General features: G+C 44.1%; 1 protein-coding gene across 1 annotated transcript in view; it reads right to left on the reverse strand.

Moving 5' to 3' along the window:
• Nucleotides 1-3,145: 3,145 nt before the first annotated feature.
• LOC126983313 (type-2 histone deacetylase 1-like) overlaps nucleotides 3,146-21,827 on the reverse strand; it is a 98,003-nt gene continuing 79,321 nt past the window's right edge. The window contains exons 4-9 of the mRNA XM_050836003.1: nucleotides 8,251-8,428; nucleotides 7,218-7,366; nucleotides 6,404-6,517; nucleotides 5,771-5,931; nucleotides 4,737-5,202; nucleotides 3,146-4,100 (exon numbers count right to left, since the gene is read on the reverse strand). Coding sequence (XP_050691960.1) covers nucleotides 3,972-4,100; nucleotides 4,737-5,202; nucleotides 5,771-5,931; nucleotides 6,404-6,517; nucleotides 7,218-7,366; nucleotides 8,251-8,428 — 1,197 coding nt within the window. The 3' untranslated portion in view covers nucleotides 3,146-3,971. The remainder of the gene's footprint in view (nucleotides 4,101-4,736; nucleotides 5,203-5,770; nucleotides 5,932-6,403; nucleotides 6,518-7,217; nucleotides 7,367-8,250; nucleotides 8,429-21,827) is intronic.

The following is a 21,827-nucleotide window of genomic DNA, read 5'->3' on the forward strand; positions in this document are numbered from 1 at the left end:
TTATTTTACTTATTTTTCCTTATCTGCCCTTCCATGTAGGCTATTGGATGTTCAACCGGCAGTATATAGATAAGGAATTTCTTTTATTATAGCCAAGGAAATCTGCCATATCTTATCTTTGTCTATATATATTCTCCCGCGTAATCTTTCCTCAATATTGCATCACCTGAAACTATCCAAGACACTTATATTATCTTTTCCTCTTATGTCACTTAATTCACTACCAATCATGATAAATCCTATGTTCAAGATGAAATATTATAAGTAAATTAATTATAGCTACTGGGCGTCTGTGCACATATATTATTACAAGTTCTCCTTTACTTAATCCATTGGTCATTTCCTTCGCCTATATTACAAGCTCTCCCTTTTTCCCTTCGTCCATATTACAACCTTTCCCTTCCCTTCCTTAATTGACCCTTCCCTTCGCCCATATGACAAGCTCTCCCTTCCTAGCCCATTCCCTTCGCCCATATGACAAGCTCTCCCTTCCTAGCCCATTCCCTTCGCCCATATGACAAGCTCTCCCTTCCTAGCCCATTCCCTTCGCCCATATGACAAGCTCTCCCTTCCTAGCCCATTCCCTTCACCCATATGACAAGCTCTCCCTTCCTAGCCCATTCCCTTCACCCATATGACAAGCTCTCCCTTCCTTGACCATTCCCTTCGCCCATATGACAAGCTCTCCCTTCCTAGCCCATTCCCTTCACCCATATGACAAGCTCTCCCTTCCTAGCCCATTCCCTTCGCCCATATGACAAGCTCTCCCTTCCTATACCATTCCCTTCACCCATATGACAAGCTCTCCCTTCCTAGCCCATTCCCTTCGCCCATATGACAAGCTCTCCCTTCCTAGCCCATTCCCTTCGCCCATATGACAAGCTCTCCCTTCCTTGACCATTCCCTTCGCCCATATGACAAGCTCTCCCTTCCTTCGCCCATATGACAAGCTCTCCCTTCCTAGCCCATTCCCTTCGCCCATATGACAAGCTCTCCCTTCCTAGCCCATCCCCTTCGCCCATATGACAAGCTCTCCCTTCCTAGCCCATTCCCTTCACCCATATGACAAGCTCTCCCTTCCTAGCCCATTCCCTTCACCCATATGACAAGCTCTCCCTTCCTAGCCCATTCCCTTCGCCCATATGACAAGCTCTCCCTTCCTAGCCCATTCCCTTCGCCCATATGACAAGCTCTCCCTTCCTAGCCCATTCCCTTCGCCCATATGACAAGCTCTCCTTCCTTGGCCATTACCTTGCGCCCATATGACAAGCTCTCCCTTCGATCCTTGGCCATTCCCTTGAGATCATTTCCAGCAATATCAGGCACCCATACGAGACTACTATGAACAGTCTTTTTCTTTTCATCTCCCTTCCCTTTCACTCTCCTTTCCTCCCTCCCGCCAGACATTCTTCATCTCTCTTCCCCATCCCTTTCCCCTCCTCCCTTTCGTCCCTCCCCACCTCAGTACTCCTCCCCACACCTCCATATTAATAGACTCAGATTTCTTCCCCTCTCATCCCCACCAACACCTACCTGCACACCTGTACCTACACTCCCCTACACCTGTTCAAGCCTCCTGTTCGTATTTTACAGTCCTTAGGCGAGTCAGTACCGCCCGTGAGGCTGATTTCTTATATTGCAATGTTCTGATGATCCTCCCTCTGTTCCCGTCTACCTTTGTCAGGGCTCCCTATGTTCTTATGATAAAATAAAGGAATGGAAGGAGGAAGTAAGGATGAAAGAACAGTATAAGCAGATAGGTAAGGAGACAGAATCCAGTCCATAGTTCTGTCCTTCAAGTGGGAGCAGTGATTTGTGGGCGCTATTTTTTTTCTTTTTTGCCCTTGAAATGTCTCAATATATACAAAAAACCACCTTATTCTTGCATGGGTTGGACATGACTGACCTTATTCTTGCATGGGTTGGACATGACTGACCTTATTCTTGCATGGGTTGGACATGACTGACCTTATTCTTGCATGGGTTGGACATGACTGACCTTATTCTTGCATGGGTTGGACATGACTGGTCTGCTTGCACACATAATAAAATGGGAATGTTCTTTGCTAGGTTTATCTGTGACTACACATAATATTTACTAATAAATTCATGTTTTATTGAAGGTTGTGCAGAAGGTACAGTGTAGGCAGGCATTTACATCAGCCACAGGAATGCCCATGAGTAGCATTGAGGGTCTTTACAAGTTTCTTAAGATTTTATTTTACAACTTACTGAAACAGACTGAATGGAGAGCCTTCAATGATTACTGTTCACCTCTTTTATGAGTGTGAGTTGGATGTTACTGTTATATTCGTATCGGCATCCATTCAGTGTCATGAGGTTTTACCATTTGACCAGCTGTTGTTAATCATTCAAATGGTCAAAGGAACTCTTGCCTATGGACTAATTTTTCTTCAACATAAGTAGCCTGAGCAGCCAACTTGATGTCAAATGTTGAATAATTTCACTGTGACTCAGTCTAGATGATTCTGCCAACACAATGCTGCGTAGTATGTCAAATAAAAGGAATTTTCAATTGTAGCCGACTTTTGCATTAACCTGCAAGTTGAGCTGCTGGGTAAATGACTTCTTTTTTACCTTATGCTCAAATAATTTCCACACTGAACACATTGGTACACTGTATGGAAGAATGATGAATTGCTCCACTGGTGCAGCACATCTATATACTACAATATATATATTTCAAACTTTATATAACAATCTTTGGCAAAACATATCTTACAATGCATAGTGACATATACATTAATATTTACATTTTAAAGCTTCATTGAAATGTTTCAGTTACACTTTAACTGAATATTTCAATAAGATGAGTAATGAAGACATCAAATTAACATCATGTCAAATGAAACTGAACATTATTAACATAATTATGACAGCTTCTGAAGACTACATAATGGTATGCAAGATGAAGGGCTTGACTGTGTACTGTAAACAAAATATCTGTACATTTACTACATGAAAGCTTCCATGACTATAATACAACTTGAGCAGCTTTATATATAATTATGTAATGTGTGTGTATTTACCTAGTTGTGAAATACAGGAAAAGGGCCGTACTAGGCTCGTGCTGTCCTGTCTCCATAACGCTTATTATCCAGTTTGGCTTTAAATTCATGAATCGTTTTTGAATAGGTGTGTGTGTGTGTGTGTGTGTGTGTGTGTGTGTGTGTGTGTGTGTGTGTGTGTATACGTACATATACATATCAAATGAACACATTGATTGATGAACCAGCTCTCCTCTTAACACACCCAAAAATGAAAAATAAATAAATATGCAAACTGAAACATCCATTCCCTGCACTCAGTGGTGTACGTTTTGAGATCCAATGGAACAATTGTCTGTTCAACAAGGAGCAATAATACTGTAAGACACAATACTGTTTGCTTGATCTAGCCAGTGTTTGTGATCCTTGTAGCAACTTGCACACCACAATCCTGTGCAATGATAACACTGAGTTTGAACTGAATACATAGCTGAGTATATAGGCACCACGAGAGACATGAACACAAATACACAAGGAAAATGAACTGAATGTTAGCAATGAATGTACAAACAAATACATCATGAAAACAAACATACAAACAAATCTATAATTGTTGTGGAAAGATGTTTTGCCAGACTTTAGTGAAGCTTGTGAGTACCAAAGATTTCATCATAAAAAAAAAAAACATTGTACTAACATTCATAGCACCAGTCAGGCGTGTATAAAGAGACTGTATTAAACAAAATTGTGATATGCAAAGTTCTTGGGTGGAAAAATAAAATAATAAATACATATATTACCACAATAAAAGATTTAGCAACCTTACATGTATTATATTTAGGGAGTTTCTCAACCTACATTAAAAAGTTAAATAAAGTTAAATAATTTCTATTGAGTGCATATCCATCCCTGGCGTGTCCAAGTTAGGTGACTCCTTATTTACTGGGTCGAGTGTTTTGGAGATTATATGTAAAAGTAGTTCTCGTAGTCGTTGTAGGAGTGAGCTCTTCGCGTCCTGGTGGTGGAGGGAAGCTCTTCATTCTCGTCGTCCACACACGTCTCGATCAAATCAGCACTCTGGGTCCATGGCAGCTGAGGGGAAAGGGGAAAAAACAAGATAAGGTCAGTACAAAGGAGTTTACTGGTTTGTTAGATGTTTGGATCAGCTTTCGCTTTGGTTCTGATTGGTTTGTTTGAGTGTTGATTTTATTATTTGCTGTATTAACCCGGTAACAGCAGGGATCATATTTCTTAATGGTCCCTCGAAGCGAGAAAAAATCATCACTCACATAAACCATTTCATAATATATATCAAAGCATTTGTGATCAGTTTATGCATCATCTATTTTGGGGGGTTTATGTCATGGCACAAATTTGGCCCGTCGCTGCTACACGGTAAAGCCACAAATTTGGCCCGTCGCTGCTACCGGGTTAAGTAACAAAAATGTAAAACGGTCCACACTGTCATGAATAACCTCCCAGTCAGCAAGAAGTTACACAGTGCTTGCAGACCGGTAAGTATATTCATTTTTATCTTATACATTATTCATACCATACTGAAGAAAGAGAGAAATACATGCATCCATAACGTTGGTGAAAGAAATACATGCATTCACTGGGTCTTCTTGCTATACATATTATTCATAGTGTTGGTGAGAGAAAAACAAACATATACATGCATCTTATTCATAGGCAAGGTCATACATACATCTAACTGGGTCTTCTTACCTTTCGTCTTGCTGCTGTAGATTTAAAGGGTGAAGATGATGGTCTGCGGATTCGGAGAGGAGGGGAAGGGCATCTCTCCTCCTCCACAGCCGCCTCCTCCTCCTCCTCCTCCTCTATCTCCGTCGTGAGGTAGTTTCTGTTGGTTCTGTTGTTGCCGTCACAGGTTTTACTGCTCTTGTTACTGTTATTGTTAATGTTATCGCTGTTGTTTTGAAGGTTTATGTTGTTATTATTGTTATTGTTTTGGTTTGGGGTGATGGTGGGTGTGGTGATGGTGACGGTCGAGGCACCATTGGGGGAGATGGTGATGGTGGTGGAGGAGATGATGGTGTCTGTGGAGGTCTCTGTGGTGGAGTCTGTGGTGGAGGAGGTGGAGGAGGATGTGGTGTGACTTGATGATGTTGAGTTGGTTTCGGATTTTCCTTTGGCGTTTATTCTTCTGGTTGACGCTCGGTTGACGGAAGATCTGAAAATATAATGAGTAATGTAGATCAGGAGTCTGCAGAGTACAAATGCAACTGGTATCAAGAGTCTTTAGGGCATGAAGAAAATATGTAACTTGTATCAATATTGGAAAGTTTCGTTGAGTTGGCGCAGCATCTGTGGTCATATGCCGGAGAGAGGCAGAAGGGAAAGGAATTATAGGAGAAGGGAACAGACCCCAGGAGACGGGACACAACCCCCAATTAATACCTGGTACCCATTCACTGCTGGGTGGGCAGGGGCGTAGGGTATCGGAATTAATATTGGAACACAGAATACAAAGATGGAAAGAAATTAAAAGAGAGAAACAATTAAAGGAAGTAAAATTAAACTCACTGAATGTTGTATGAGGGAGATGAGTCAAGACTGAGATTAGAGGGAAAACAATGGACTGGTAACCGATGTGTTTTTACTGTCTGGGTCTTTTTTCTTTTTCTTTCATTCTTTTTTCTCTTATTGTCAAAAACTTAAGTACTGTTGCTATTGTTTCTTCGGTGTGGTCATTTTCAAATAAAGATTTTCCAATGGTGTCATCCTCTTCTTGTTCCTACCTGAGCGTGGTGAGCGGCGTGATCTGGGCACGGGTGGGAGTGAGCGAAGGTGTGTGCCGCACCACCAGGCAGGCGTGGTCACGGGACACCCAGCGCGAGGTGAGTCTCAGCGGCCGCTCGTCCTGGTGAAGCTTGCGTTCCCGACCATCGTTACGCCGCACCTGAGGAAGTAAAGTTGGATATACACTTTATACCTGTGTGTGGCCTCGGTGCTCATCTCCGACACATTAACTCTTTAACCGTGACTAAAGGGATGTATGACTATAGGGGAGTGAAGGATGACCTAAACCGTATATTTACCGCATAGTGTATACCTTGAAATATAGTGTTAATAGCTAGGGGATCCAATTATGTGTATACCGAAGGGAGAAAGATGTATTGATGAGGTGCATTTTGGAAGGTCTTTCATGTCTGGGGAAGAGCTGTGTTAATAGGGTATTGTAATGTATACCTGAGATAAGTGTTAATAGGGGATTCAAGTGTATGCCTGAAGAAGAAAAAGTGTATTAAGTATTATGAAGGTCTCTCTCACTTGGGGAAGAAAAGTGCGCTAATATGAGTCACCAAAACCTGAAACCACTTAAAATGTTGCTGTTTTTGTATTAGATGGGTTAACAAGGACCCGTGAGTCACCTCGTAGATGGAGAAGTTCTTGATGTTGTCTTGGATGTTGTTGCAGAGGAGCACAAGCCGCGCCAGCTCCTCACATGTGGTCTTGTCGCTCACCAGAAGGCTCTTGTACTGCGACTGTGAACGAGGAGGAGGTGGGCGTTACAGGGAGGCGATAGAAGCGTTGTGAGAGCTTTTGGTCAAGAGTAAAGGTGACTAAAAATTGCATATATAATCATTTCCTGGCTAAGAAGAAGAAAAAGGAGAAGAGAATGAAGAAGAGGAGGCGTTGCAAGGAGGCGATGGGAGAGTTGTGAGAGCTTTTGGTCAAGAGTAAAGGCGACTAAAAATTGCATATATAATCATTTCCTGGCTAAGAAGAAGAAAAAGGAGAAGAGGATGAAGAGTATATAATCATTTCCTGGCTAAGAAGAAGAAAAAGGAGAAGAGGATGAAGAGGAGGCGTTACAAGGAGGCGATGGGAGAGTTGTGAAAGCTTTTGGTCAAGAGTAAAGGTGACTGGAAATTGCATATATATTCACTGCCTGGCTAAGAAGGAGAAAAATGAATGAGAATGAATGAATGAGAAGAGGATGAAGAAGAAGAGAAGGAGGGAGGATAAGAAGATATAGTTGTGGAAGGTGAAGAGGAACAAGAGCATAAAAAAGAACAAGAACAAGATGAAAAACGCGAAGAAAACAAGGAGACAAGAGGAAAAATAACAAAAAACGAGAACGAAAACAACAGATAAAGTCCTCCAGCCACACCACCACCACTACCCCCTACCACCACCACTGCCCCCACCACACCAAGAGGCACAAGACCATCCAGTACCTACCCCGGACACCAGCGCCCCGTCGTACACTCGCACCAGACCGCCGGGACGCATCTTGAGAGCGAGTCGCGAATCTCCACGAGGGTAACACGACTGCAGCTCCGCCGGCCGGGAATCGTCCTCCAGGGTCAAGATGGTCCGCATGACGCCCCCTGACACACAAATGAATAGGTTAGCGTAAGAAGGATTAAACAGTATGGTGTCTCCTGGCTGGCGTGTGTGTCTATACCAAGGTCTAACGTGTCTATATACCTGGTTTACATACATCTGGACCCCTCTTTCGGCCACCTCTTTTGAGTCTTTTTTTTTTTTTTTGTAGGAGCAGCGAGTAACGGGCTTTTTTTTTAATTATTGTTTCCTTTTTTGTGCCCTTGAGTTGTCTCCTTTGTTGTAAAAGAGAAATACACCTGTTTCACATAATTATCTCAACCTGTTTCATACATGTCCCCTTGTTTCGTGTCAGTCTACCTATGTTGTGTAATCTATTTTGTGTATATCCAACCTGTTTTGAGTAGTGTATATTTACCTGTTTCGTGTTTGAGAGTGTTTTTTTAAGTATACCTGTCATTTTCGTGTATGTTTACCCGTTTTTTTTAACATCAAAGGATGCGTCTCAAGGGCAGGAAAAAAGTACAAAAACAGCCCGCTACTCGCCGCTCCCACAAAAGCAAAAAGCAAAGAGTAGCCAAAATTATCATCATTATCATCATCTACCTGCTTGACTTCATATAAAACTACATTTCTGAGTGCCTGCTTCGCCCACCTGTTTTCCTGACGGTGAGGTAGAAGAGGTTCGGGTTTCAGTGTTTATATGTGTTTTTTTCCGGTATACCTGTTTTTTTTTGTGAATGTTTGCCCGTTCTATCATCATCTACCTGCTTGATTCCATATAAAGTTACATTTTTGGATGCCTGCCGTGCCCACCTGTTTTTTTTTCCGGTATACCTGTCTTTTATGTGAATGTTTGCCCGTTCTATCATCATCTACCTGCTTGATTCCATATATAACTACATTTTTGAGTGCCTGCTTCGCCCACCTGTTTTCCTGACGGTGACCTCCATGGTGAGGTAGAAGAGGTTCGGGTCTCGGTGCTTCATCTTGAACTTGGACAAGATGGACTGAACCAGCTCGCGACAGGTTGTGCTGTAGGCCACGCAGACGGTCTTGTACTCCATCTCCTGCATGAGGCATCGCACCCACACCCGTACCGTCGTCTGGAAGGAGGAACAGAGGTGAGAACACTGTGGCGGGCAAGGTGTTCGGTGCGGGAGAGAACAGGCTGGTAGACGAAGACAGGAAGACAGCTATGGGAGGCGATATTTTAGATGCAATTTAAGAGGTAAGAAGTAAAAGACAAATGGAGAGACAGAAAGGCGGTTGTGGGATGCAAAATTTAGGTGCATGGTAAGATAACAGAGATAAGAACACAGTAGGGTATCAGGACACCTCTCCTCCCGAAACTGACCTATCTTTCGGCCACTCCTCTAACTCTTTTTAGAAGCAGTAAGTAGCGGGCTTTTTTTCATTATTGTTTCCTTTTTTATGGCCTTGAACTGACTCCTTTGCTGTAAAAAAAAAAGAAAAAAAAGTGGTAGGCAGCGGGAGAGAGTAGGAAGACAGAGACAGTAAGGGGGTTGTGGGAGGCAAGACTTCAGGCGACGGGGAGAACAGAGAGACATATAACCAGACGCAGTGTAACAGATGAGGGTAACACAACTGGAATCAGATGAGAATAACATAACTGGACTCTAGACAAACCTTCATAACTCATAAAGACAAACACTGACAGACCACGCAGACAAACATGACTAGATTTATCATAGGTACACGGGCGAGCATTAACAAAAGTGGATAAAAATTTGAGTAACTATATATAAAAAAACGATGTAATTAATAAACGGTATCACTCGAGGTTAACATTAGTAAAAACAGTAATATATATACGGTGTAACATGTATTTTACTGTATAGGAGGGAAAGCAAGAGAAAACTAATAATATAATATCCTCCCAACTTGCTGCCTCAATGAAAAAGTAGATAAGAAGCGAGAAAAAGCGTAGGTATGAAAAAGTAGATAGAGGGGAGAATGGGCGATAAAAAACTATATTAAGGTAGAGTTAAATATCTGCACAAGGACCGCCAGCATCCAATCTAGTACTGAATCTACACGTTCGCGTCAACTTGCATCATTTACATTCACCCCCTATGCGTTGGGCGGCTCCATATACGACAACCCCGCGATCAGTCCCGACAAGCCGTGGACAACCGGGAGACAGACCACAACAGACATCCATCCTCAACGTCCTCATCAACAGTCGGGAATCACAAACGTTTACAGCGGGCCGGAACGCAAAGACACAAACCCCGTTACTCCCCCTAAGGTACAACACTGGAGGAAGGAGTGCATGAGGGAAGATAACTGACTGGGCTGCGGAGGAGTGCATGGGGGAAGGAGGGGCAGGGAGGGTGCATGGGAGGGGCGGGAGAGCAGGAAGGGTTGTGAAGAGCCTCTGGGAAGCCTCGCGGGATGCTCCGATCACGCCCGCGCATATCGGTCACCTGAAGGTCGGGGGAAGGGCGGGACGCGGCGAGCATTGGAAGTGTCATTTTTAGGAGTGTTAGTTGAGTGAGGTATTTGTCTGTAGGAAGTGTCATTTGAAGTTCTAAGCTACTTTATGAATGAGAGTGGAACACGAGCGAAGAAGAGAAAGGGAGTGAACGCTGCTGTAAACGACATACGCTTTAGATTGTGTTAATATTACCTCACGTTCTGGGGTGCGATGTTCATTCCTGGCTGACTGACTAACCTTACCTACGACAGATATAGGCTTGGAACCACGATTTCCTTTCCCAGGTATACACAATGGAGCTCACTAATCGACCTGGCTGGGGGACTCTTTCTTTTCCATATTACCTCACGTTCTGGGGTGCGATGTTCATTCCTGGCTGACTAACTAACCTTACCTACGACAGATAGCCTTGACTATTTCCTTTCCCAGGTATACACAATGGAGCTCACTAATCGACCTGGCTGGGGGACTCTTTCTTTTCCATATTAATTCATGTTCAGGGGTGCGATGTTCATTCCTGGCTGACTAACTAACCTTACCTACGACAGATATAGCCTTGACAATCTTCTTTCCCAGGTATACACAATGGAGCTCACTAATCGACCTGGCTGGGGGACTCTTTCTTTTCCATATTAATTCATGTTCAGGGGTGAAATGTTCCTCTGAGTGACTGGCTAAAGTGACCTACGACAGTTAGCCTTGACAACGATTTCCTTTCCCAGGTATACACAATGGAGCGCATTTATCGACAAGGCTGGGAGGCTCTTCCTTCTATACTACTATACAGATTTTTAATGTTAGCCTGGGCGAGGATTTCCTTTCCCAGGTATTCACTATAGAACTCGTTTATCGACAAGGCTGGGAGATTCTTCCTTATTATACGACTTTAATGTCTTACGTCTTGGCATAAGTCTTTTCACGCTTCTGCCGCCCTTACATTTTCGTCCTTCCCCCAGTCAGTCATTCTCCGTCACTCCCTCCTCCTTATTATACTGCTTTAATGTCTTACGTCTTGGCATAACTCAGTCTAATTCCACCCTTCTGCCGCCCTTGCACTTCCGTCCCTCCCCCATGCAGTCAGTCATTCCCCGTCACTCCCTCTACCCTATCATACTTCTTTAACATCTTAGGTCTTGATATAACTCAGTCTTTCCACGTTGCTCCCACCTTTGCCCTCCCTTAGCTAGTCTTCCCCCATCCTCCTCCCCTCCTCCCGCCACCACAGCCGCCACGACCACGTCTGTACCAAGCAGGTCCTGAGGGCACGGCCACGGGCACTCCCAGGCTGATGACGGGGTGGCGGGCGCGGCGGGAGGGAGGAATGCAAGCAGGAAACTTATATGAAATCTTTTGTTGGGAGTTTTTTGGTGACAGGTATGAGGAGACGGTTGCATAATATAGGTATTCAGGGGAGTGGTTGAGAGTCCTAATTCGGCAAATGCGCTCTGAAAATATAATATGAAGAAGCTGAGGCAGTTTAGAAATAACAGATTACACAACGACTGCATAATGGAGGTGTTCAGAGGTGCAGTCAGAGGAGGTAATACAAAAACAGCTAGTTACGAAAAGCTAAACTTGAGGAAAATAAAGCATTACATCACGGTTGCAGAAGAGGTGCGCTGCGTCGTTACTTAGACAAAATGAATATGCAGTTCAGAAGAAAAAAAATCCGATAAATAATTTAGACTAGAAAGTAACATTGCCTTACAACGCTGAGGCAGAAACCAGAAGCAGGTAGCTGGAAAGTTTCGTTTAGTCGGCGCAAAATCTGTGGTCATATGCCGGAGAGAGACAGAAGGGGAGGGAATTATAGGGCCAGAAGCAGGAGAGAAAACTTGAATCCTGTACCAGCATCATTTTTGTGCGTCTTTCGCCCTCGGTAAATGCTGTGATGTATACTAAGGTAAATAGTTAAGGTGCTCATCTCCGCTATATTGGTCCTAAAGGTGTGTATAATGCTCTCAGATTACTTTTCATTATTCCTTCTCTCCCTCCCATGTTTCCTCCTTCCTTCAAATACTTTAAACCCTTTTTATATTACCTCAACTTCTGGGCTGGGATGTTCTTTCCATGGCTGACTGACTAACCTTATCCTACGACAAATGATTAAAGTTGGGGCATACGCTGTAGTTGCTCGTGGCCTCAATGCTCAACTCCGTACCATTAGCCCTCAACGTGTATTAAATAGCAACCCGTGACCACCACTTGCACCACCACCATCACCGCCACCACCAGTACCACAGCCCCGTGTCCAGCATCCCTCGGTCTGACTACACTTGCCCGGCCACGCCCCTCCTCCCATACCTCACCGCTGACTGACTTGTTCGCTTTCTCCCACATTTTTCAGTCCATTCTTGGGTCGTGTTTCCTGCCACTAACACACACACACACACACACACACACATACAGCCCTGCCCCTCCCCCCATATCCCCCACACACATTGAAAGGATGCATGGTATATAAGTGTGTGTGTGTGTGTGTGTGTGTGTGTGTGTGTGTGTGTGTGTGTGTGTGTGTGTTCCTCGGTGATTTACGGTCCGATTGGAGGGTGTGGGTGTATGGCGGTATAATTACAAACACCGGCGCCACGAAACACTGGAAATGGGTGTCCCGGAGGAGAAAGCCGAGTCGGTAATGGAAGGTAATGGGTGGGTGGGGGGAGGGGGACTGAGAAGGGAGATAAGAGACGGTGACAGGTAGAAAAAGAGGAAGGCACGTGAGGTATTATGAGAAAGAGGGGAAGAGAGAGAAAGGGGAGACAAAAGGGAGAGAGGAGGAAGAAGAGATAGAGAAGGGGAATGAAAAAGATGAGAAGAGGGAGGTAACAAAGGTATACAGGTGTGTGTGTGTGTGTGTGGGGGGGGGGGGGGTTGCAGGGGAGCAAGAGGGCGGGGGAAGGGTGACTTACCTATTCCACCTGTTCCGCCCTTCTGCCTGCCTACCTGTGCTGTACCTGCCTACCTGTGTACCTACCAGAGTCACGATAGATAGATAGATAGGTAGGTTGATATAGAGATTGATAGAGATATATAAATAGATAGATGAATAGGTAGATACAAGCAGATACCGATACTTATTAATCACACACACACACACACACACACACACACACACACACACACACACACACACACACACACACACACACACACACACACACAGACTTATACAACGCAAATCTAAGCTCGCAAAACACACACAATCAAACGTATAAGAAAATAAACCCAAGTCGTAAGAAAGACATAACGTGAGAAAGTAAAAAAGAAAAAGGAGATACAAAACAAAAAGAAACACACACACACACACACACACACACACACACACACACACACACACACACACACACACACATACACACACCATTATGCAACACAAACTCAAGAAAACCAAACCAAACCAACCGACTAACAACGTGGGAAAATTATGAAAAAAAAAAAACCCTCAAAATTACCCCAGATTCTTAACATTTTCACATTCTTTCCCTCCCGCGTAACAAGAAACAGACGCGAGCGACATGATACGCAAACACGAAACTGGCGTCGAGTGAGGAAACTTTTTTTTTTTTTTTGGGGGGGTGGGGTGGGGTGGGTGGGGGCTGAGGTGTTTGCTTGCGGGGAGGTAATACATATGAGGGTCAGGTGGTCAGGTGTGTGTGTGTGTGTGTATACCTGGCAATACACACACACACACACACACACACACACACCTACTCGCACACACACACACCATCACCCTTCCATTTCCCATCCCTTCTCTTCCCCAATTCCATCACCGCCACCACCACCACCACTACCACTACTACCACCATCACCTACACACCACTACCACTACCACCACCACCACCACACCACTACCACTACCACCAACACCTACACACCAACCTCCCCATCCCCCATTCGCCTCTTCACACTGCCATAAATAACAGCCTTTCAGCCTACCCGAGTCTCTGCCAGTGAAGGTAACCACAGGATCGACTACACACAGGTGGCTGGACAACACATTACCTCACAAAACGACAGGTAAAGTGCAGGTGTGGAGACGTGAGGGATGAAAAGAACGCCATAACTTCTCCACAATGAGCTATATCAGGAGTTTTTGTGATAGATACTGTATGTTTTCTTTTGATTAACTGAGTATCTTTTTTTAACATGGGCGAGTTTTTTTTTCTTCTAAGGGATTATGCAAGCAAAATGACGTTTTTTTATTATGATTATTTTATTATTATTATTCTTTTTTTTACAGCTAAGGAGACAGTTCAAGGGCGTAAAGAAAAATATTAAAAAAAATCGCGCTACTTACTGATCCTGAACAGTAATTGGTCTTTCTACTGGCTAAATAGTTTCCCTATATAATAAGAAAGATAACATTTTCTTACATTAGGACAAACATTTACTTCGAACTAAATAATAACTTACTTACAGGTCGTCATTTCTTGTAATAGACTAAGTGATTATTTTGTAACATCGGCTAAGCGTCTTTTCTTGTAATAGGCTTAGGATCTTATATAAAAAGACTTCAACACACTATTACATTTTTATCTCGTATTGTTTAGTTAGTCTATAGAGTGGGGACATGAGCCTACGTTTTACGACCTTTCGGATTCTTAATATTGTAAAAGAGTCTCACTGGCGTTTATATTTAGTACATATGTTTGCACAGTCTCCAAAAACATATAACCATTACTATATATAACACAGGATCTTGTAGCACTGTCTCGCTCTCCTGCACTTTCCCAACAATTATAAGCATTAAACGTATTTTTCAACGTGGACAATTACGCCACCAAACTCTGAAACATGAGCACTCGCCAGGCCAGGGAAGCGTGGGTGATAAGCATACTTCTGTCGCCTACCTTCACTCTGTTTACTTCACCCCCCTTATTTATCTTCCTCTCATGTATTTGATTTGTCTAGCTTAGGTTAGGCAAAGTTATATGTATGTACCCCTCCCCTCCTCTGTAAATATCCCCCCCTCTTTTCTCAATAAAAATCTGAAATCTGAAATCTGTTGCCTGTGATGGAGTGAAATCGTCTCGCTCTCGTGCGCCTTCCCAACCATTACAACGATTACACGTATTTTTCAGCAGAGACAGACACATACACCATGCAGGCGAACACTTCAAGGCATGCGTGTACTACTGGGCTCAACAACACGGGGATGGAATGTGGTGTGAGGCACTGTAAGTAAATAATGATAACAGTACAGTGGTAATAGAAGTAATAATAATAATAATGATAATAATGTCGCAGAGAAATATGCAAGCAGGATAAAGACTGATAACGTGTAAAATGACATAATACAACATTCGATTAGGTTAACACTGATACCAAATCCTTCCCAAGACAATTATTCCACAAACGTAAAGAAATGCACACTGAAAACAAGAGATTAAAAAAGTGTGCATAACGTTAATCAAACACTAATACTAAATCCTTCACTGGAAAGCTACCACGCAAACTCTTCAAGAAACGTATATATGGGGACCCAACATCACCTTATAGAATAGAAGAAAAAAAGAGCTCGTGATTGCAGGTAAAGCATTGAGAGTACTAAACCTCCTACGAGACAAAATTTTACGGGCATTATATATTTTCTTCTTTTGTCTTCTTCAGCTTAATGTCCATCTCCGCTACATAAAACACGGGGAAGTAATAGCAACACCTTCCTTCACTGGCGTCATCTTCACCTGCATAACTAATGTATAACAGGTGAGTCCTCGCGCCTGTCAGGTATACGCATCAGGTGTCAGGTGAGGTATACTGGCAGGAGAGGGGCCATAAACCTTGCCCACCTGTTATGCCTGACCCTTACCTGGCCGAGGCGTGGAGGGCAATAAACCTGTGCCGCGGAGACAGGTGGAGAGGAAAGGTGAGAAGGGGTGACAGGTGGAGGAAGGGAGACAGGTGAGATATGGGAAAGGGGAGACAAGGAAAAGGAGATAGAAATGGAAGATGAAGAGCAGGAGACAAACGGGAGATGAGGAAGAAGAGACAGAAAAAGAGGAGACAGGAGAGAGATGAGAAATGTTGACAGGTGGAGAAAGGAAGCCAGGTGAGATATGGGGAAGGGAAGATTAGGAAGAGACAGAGAGGGGAGATGATAAATAGGAGACAGAAAGGGAAGGTGAGAAAAGGTGAAGGTGACAGGTGGAGAAAAGACAGGTGAGATATGAGAGGGGAGAAAAGAAAAAGACAGAAAGGGGAAGATGAGAGGAGAGAAAGTGGAGATAATGAATAGGAGAGAGAGAGAGAAAGGAGATGAAAAGGGGTGACATATGGAGAAAGGGAGATGAGATATGAGAAAGGGAGATGAGAAACAGACAGAAAGGGGAGATGAGAGAGGAGAGAAAGGGGAGATCATGAACAGGAGAGAGAGAGAAAGGAGATGAAAAAGGGTGACATATGGAAAAGCGAGGGAGATGAGAAAGGAGATAAAAATGGGAGATAAGGAAGAGACAGAGATGGGAGATCATGAATAGGAGACAGAGAAGGGAGATGAGAGATGGTGACAGGTGGGAGAGAAAGGAGGCACGAGAGATATTATGAGAAAGAGGGGAAGAGAAAGGGGAGACGAAAGGGAGAGGAGGAAGAGGAGATACAGAAGGGGGATGGAAAAGAAGAGAAAAGGGAGAGAGGAGGAAGAAGAGATAGAGAAGGGAGATGGAAAAGAAGAGAAAAGGGAGGTGACAAAGACTGAGAGGTGGAGAAAAGGAGAAAGGTCAAAAAGAGAAGAGAAAGGGAAGATAAAAATGAGGAGATAGAAAAGGAAGAGGAGAAAGAGAAGAGAAAGAGTATGTAGGCAACGAAACACACAAACACACATACAGATAAACAAACACACAAACAAACAAACATATCAAATTCGCATTAAAAAAAAACTATTACAATCACACACAAAAAGGTTCAAATTCACAAACATAAACGCCGGTATGAACAACGAAACGCACAGACAAACACACAAACAAACATACCAATTCCGCATTAAAAAAAAAAAAAAAAACTATTACAATCACACAAAAAAAGGTTCAAATTCACAAACAAACGCAAATATGAACGACAAAACAAACTAACTAACTAACAAACAGCTCAGCATTGACACACAAAATAGATAAACTCTCTTCCTTGCGCAATACTTTATCATAAAATTTCGTTGGGTGGGAATTTCCAGGCGAGCTCCACCCTTCCCTTCCTCCCTCCCTCGTCCCCAGTGATGCCATTTTAGCGGATTTTTAGCTAGATCTGGCGGAACTGCATGTGAGTCTAGCGGGAAAAATCGTAGAATTGACAAGAGTAACTGGCGGATTTTCAAGTCCAATCTAGCGGCAAGTTTTTATAGCTTCACCTATCATCTGGAGGATTTTTTAGACCATCCTAGGGGATTTATAAATTTTGGGTTGGCAACACTGCTCGTCCCCTTATAGCCAGTCCGTCGCCTTTCACGCCACGCCGAGAATGCGGACGCGACCGACCAGAGCCATCAGTCATCGTGGGTTAGAGGGACGATGATGACGATGATGATAACTTAACCCCACTACTACAACTACTACTACAACTACTACTAATGATGATGGTAGTAGTTCCTCTTGGGCGGTGACACACCCCTCCACTACTTTTTTTTTTTTTTTTTTTTTCAACACGAGCGCGGTGGCAGGAAAAGGTCACCAGGCTGCGTTGTGTGTGGAAGTCACGTATACGGGGCACTATTAAAAGCACCTCCTTCCTTTCCTTTCCTTTCCTTCATTTCCTCCTCCTTTCCTTCTTTACTTTCATACTTTCCTTCCTTACTTCCTTTCACTCCTCCATTCCTTCCATCATTTCCTCCCTTCCTTCCTTCTTTCTTTCCTTTCCTTTCCTTCATTTTCTCCTCCTTTCCTTCTTTACTTTCATACTTTCCTTCCTTACTTCCTTTCACTCCTTCATTCCTTCCATCATTCTCACCTTCCTTCCTTCTTTCCTTTCTTTCTTCCTTTATTTCCGTCAATCCTCCTCCTTTCCTTTTTATGACGTGCTGTAGTGTGCATGGTCATAAACTATCTATCTATCTATCTATCGGTGTGTGTGTGTGTGTGTGTGTGTGTGTGTGTGTGTGTGTTGGCACCCCCCTGATGATAAGGTTAAGACGTGAGTGTGAGAGGGGAAAGGTGAGGGTGGTAGTGGTGGTGGTGGTGGTGGTGGTGGTGGAGGGTGGAAGTGGGAGTGGGTGAGTGTGGGTGGAGTCTGTTTGTCACCTTTTAACCCAGCACACACCTCACCTCACCTAACCTTATCTTACCTTATCTTACCTTACCTCACCTTACCTTACCTTACCTACTCTAACCTAACCTAACCTAAACTCACCTAACCTTACCTTATCTTACCTCACCTTATCTTACCTTACCTTACCTTACCTCACCTTACCTTACCTTACCTACTCTAACCTAACCTAACCTAAACTCACCTAACCTTACCTTACCTAACCTAACCTTACCTTATCTTACCTCACCTTATCTTACCTTACCTAACCTTATCTTACCTCACCTAACTAACCTAACCTAACCTAACCTTACCTAGCCTAACCTTACCTTACCCTACCTTACCCAACCTCACCTATCTAACCTAACCTAGCCTTACCTTCCCTTCCCTTCCCTTCCCTTACCTCACCTTACCTTACCTTACCTTACCTACTCCACACATTCGTTAGTCCTCCATGCATCCTCCCCCATTCTCCCTTCCTCCCCCCCCCCCCTCCCCACACACACACACTAACGAGACACACAAACTCCTTCCCCCACCCTCTCCCCATCCCCCTTATCCCTTTCCTTCCCTTCCTTCTTCATTCCCATTCTCCCTTCCTCTCCTTCCCCCTTCCTCCTCCCCCACACACACTAACAAGACACCCAGACTCTCCTCCCATCCAACCCTTTCCCCATCCCCCTTATCCTTCTTTCCCTGCACCCTTCCTCCTTCCTCCCCTTCCCCTTCCCCCCTTCCTCCCCCCCAACACACACACTAACAAGACGCCCAGACTCCCCTTCTCACACTTCATCAACACACTCTGAACGCTCTTTTTTCACGGAACAAAGTAGAGGGCGTGGTCGGGGCCAGCGTGGGGCTTACAGTGTTTACAGAGATGAATTGCGTGCGTGTTAACAGGAGCACGAGCTGGAGGAGGAGGAGGAGGAGGAGGATAGAAAGTGTAGTCAATAGTAAGGCGTAAAAAATGGACTAGCATGAAGGGAAAGTGTTTAGAAAGTGGAGAGAGAAAGAAAGAGGAGGAAGAAGAGAAGGATGAAGAAGACGAAGATAAAGAAGAAGAAAAAGAAGAAGAAGAAGAAGAAGAAGAAGAAAAACAAGACGAAGAAAATAAGAAAGAGGAACAAGAACAAGAAAAAGAGGAAAATGAAGACAAATAGACGACGAAGATGAAGGAAACGAAGAAAATGAAGAAAAGACAGGATGAAAATGAAGAAGAAAAAGCAGAAGTAAAAGGAAGAGGAAAAGGAGGAGGAGGAGGAACATAAGGAGGATAATATACAACCCAAGTATTGAAAAAAGAGTAAAAACAAAACAAAAACAAACAAAAAAAGAAAAGAAAAGACAAATTAAAAAAAAAAGAGGTACGGTGTTATGAGGTTTAGACGTGGTCCAGGTATGCGGTAAGGAATGGGAGGGAGGGAGTGAGAGAAGGAGAGGGAGGGAGGGAGAGGAAGGGAGAGACAAGCAAGGAGTGTGGTTGAGGGAGGGGGAAGGAAGGGAGTGGGGTGAGAGGGGGAGGGAGAGCACCCCCCCACCCCCACCACCACCACCACCACCACTACAACCATCACCACCAAACCCACTTCTGATACAACCACATGGAGGAGAGGGAGGGGGGGGAGGGGGGGGTAGTGGTGATAGTGGGGGGTGGGGTGGAGGGCTGGAAGGAAGGCATGTTAAATGAGAGTGGGGAAAGGGGGGGGAGGTGAGTGGGTCGTGTTCCTGGAGTGGGTGCGGTCAGAAGAGGGAGAGAGAGAGAGGGGGGAGAGGAGAGGGAAGGAGAGGGGGTAAGAGGTTAGAAGTGGAAGGGAAGGAGAGGGAGGGAAAGGGAGGGAAAAAGGGAACACACGTAATAAAAAGAAGAGAATAGGAAAAATGAAGAAAGGGCAGAGAGAGAGAGAGAGAGAGAGAGAGAGAGAGAGAGAGAGAGAGAGAGAGAGAGAGAGAGAGAGAGAGAGAGAGAGAGGAGTATGGATATTTGGAATGGATGAGTGATAAGTGGAGGGAGGGAAAGAACGATGGAGAAGGAAGGAAAGGTGAATAAACTGAGGGAAGAAGGGAAGGGAAGAAAGGGAGGAAGAGGATAGAAGGAAAGAGGAGTGAAGGGAGAGGGAGAAAGGGAGACAGGACGAGACACAGCAACTTAACCTAACCTAACCTTACCTTACCTAACCTTACCTTACCTTACCTAACCTTACCTAACCTTACCTTACCTTACCTTGCCTAGCCTTACTTTACCTAACCTTACCTTACCTAACCTAACCTTACCTAACCTTACGTTGTCTTGCCTTACCTAACCTAACCTTACCTTACCTAACCTAACCTAACCTAACCTTACATAACCTTACCTTACCTAACCTTACCTAACCTAACCTAACCTTACCTAACCTTACGTTGTCTTGCCTTACCTAACCTAACCTTACCTAACCTAACCAAACCTAGCCTAAACTTACATAACCTTACCTTACCTAAACCTACCTAACCTAACCTTACATAACATAACCTTACATAACCTTACCTAACCTAACCTAACCTAAACTATAAATCAAAATAAATCAACAAAGAAAGACCTCACATTGCAGGCCGTTTCGACAAGAGCTTCAGGAGAGAGAGAAGAAGAACGAGAGAGGAAAAGAAAGGAGGGAAAGGCGTGGGTGGAGCAGGTGAGGGCAGGAAAGTGAAATGGCCGGTAGTAAACACAAGCTTCAGGAGAGAGGAAAGAGGAGGAGAGAGGAAGGAGGAGGAGAGAGGAAAGAGGAGGAGGGAGGAGGGAGAGGGAAAGGCTTGGGCGTGGTGTTGTGTCCTAAAGAAGGTGAAATAGCCAACAATAACAACAACAACAATAATACCAACAAGAAAGAGGAAAAAAAGAAGGAAAGAGAGGAGAGAGGAGGGAGAAGGAAAGGCGTGGGTGTGGTTTTGTATCCTAAGAGGTGAAATGGACAACAACAACAACAACAACAACAACAACAGAATCAAGAAAGAGGATAAAAAGAAGAACGAGAGAGAGAGAGAGAGAGAGAGAGAGAGAGAGAGAGAGAGAGAGAGAGAGAGAGAGAGAGAGAGAGAGAGAGAGAGAGAGCGGGCGTGGTGCTTTATACCCACAAGAAAAGGTGAAACGAGCAAGGCAAGAGCTTCGTAAAGACACGCTTGGCATTTGCGTTCCCGTTGTGGCATTGAAGTGACCGACGTTCAAGGCGAGACCAAAGACCAAGACTGTCCACTGGTGTAATCAAGCAACAGTACATAAGCTTTGGACAATAAGAGAAAAAAGAATGAAAGAAAAAGAGGAAAGTATTAGACCCAGACAGTAGAGACACATCAGGGAGTGACGTTACAAAGGCGAAACTCCCGACCGACTATTACTATTACTATTGGTCTGGGCTCAAAGGAAGGGCAGGGGAGGGACGGAGGGTGTGTGGAGACTAAATAGAAGTGAGGAATAAGAAACGCCGAGTCTGGGATGAATGTGTGAGTTAATTCATGTGGAAGAGACGAGCGTGAAAGTATGAATAGGAGACGTTAGTGAGTGTTGGTGAATGAGTTATGGAATGTCAGGGCAATAAAAATATCTATGAGAGGATCTTTTAGTCTATTGGACAGACAGATGGAGAGATAAACGGAAAGACATGGGGATAGGAAGGAACAGGAAGGGACGGAGATGGAACAGGTGGAGAAGGAAAAGGGCCAGGAAAGAGACGGTAACGGGAAGGGAAGGAAAGGAACAGGAAGGAAAATAACAGGGCAAGAAAGGAAACAGAGAGTAACGGGTAGGGAAGGGAAAGGAAGAGAAGGGACAGGGCCATGGA

This window comes from Eriocheir sinensis, chromosome 53 (genome assembly GCF_024679095.1).
Source record: "Eriocheir sinensis breed Jianghai 21 chromosome 53, ASM2467909v1, whole genome shotgun sequence".
Lineage (NCBI taxonomy): Eukaryota > Metazoa > Arthropoda > Malacostraca > Decapoda > Varunidae > Eriocheir > Eriocheir sinensis.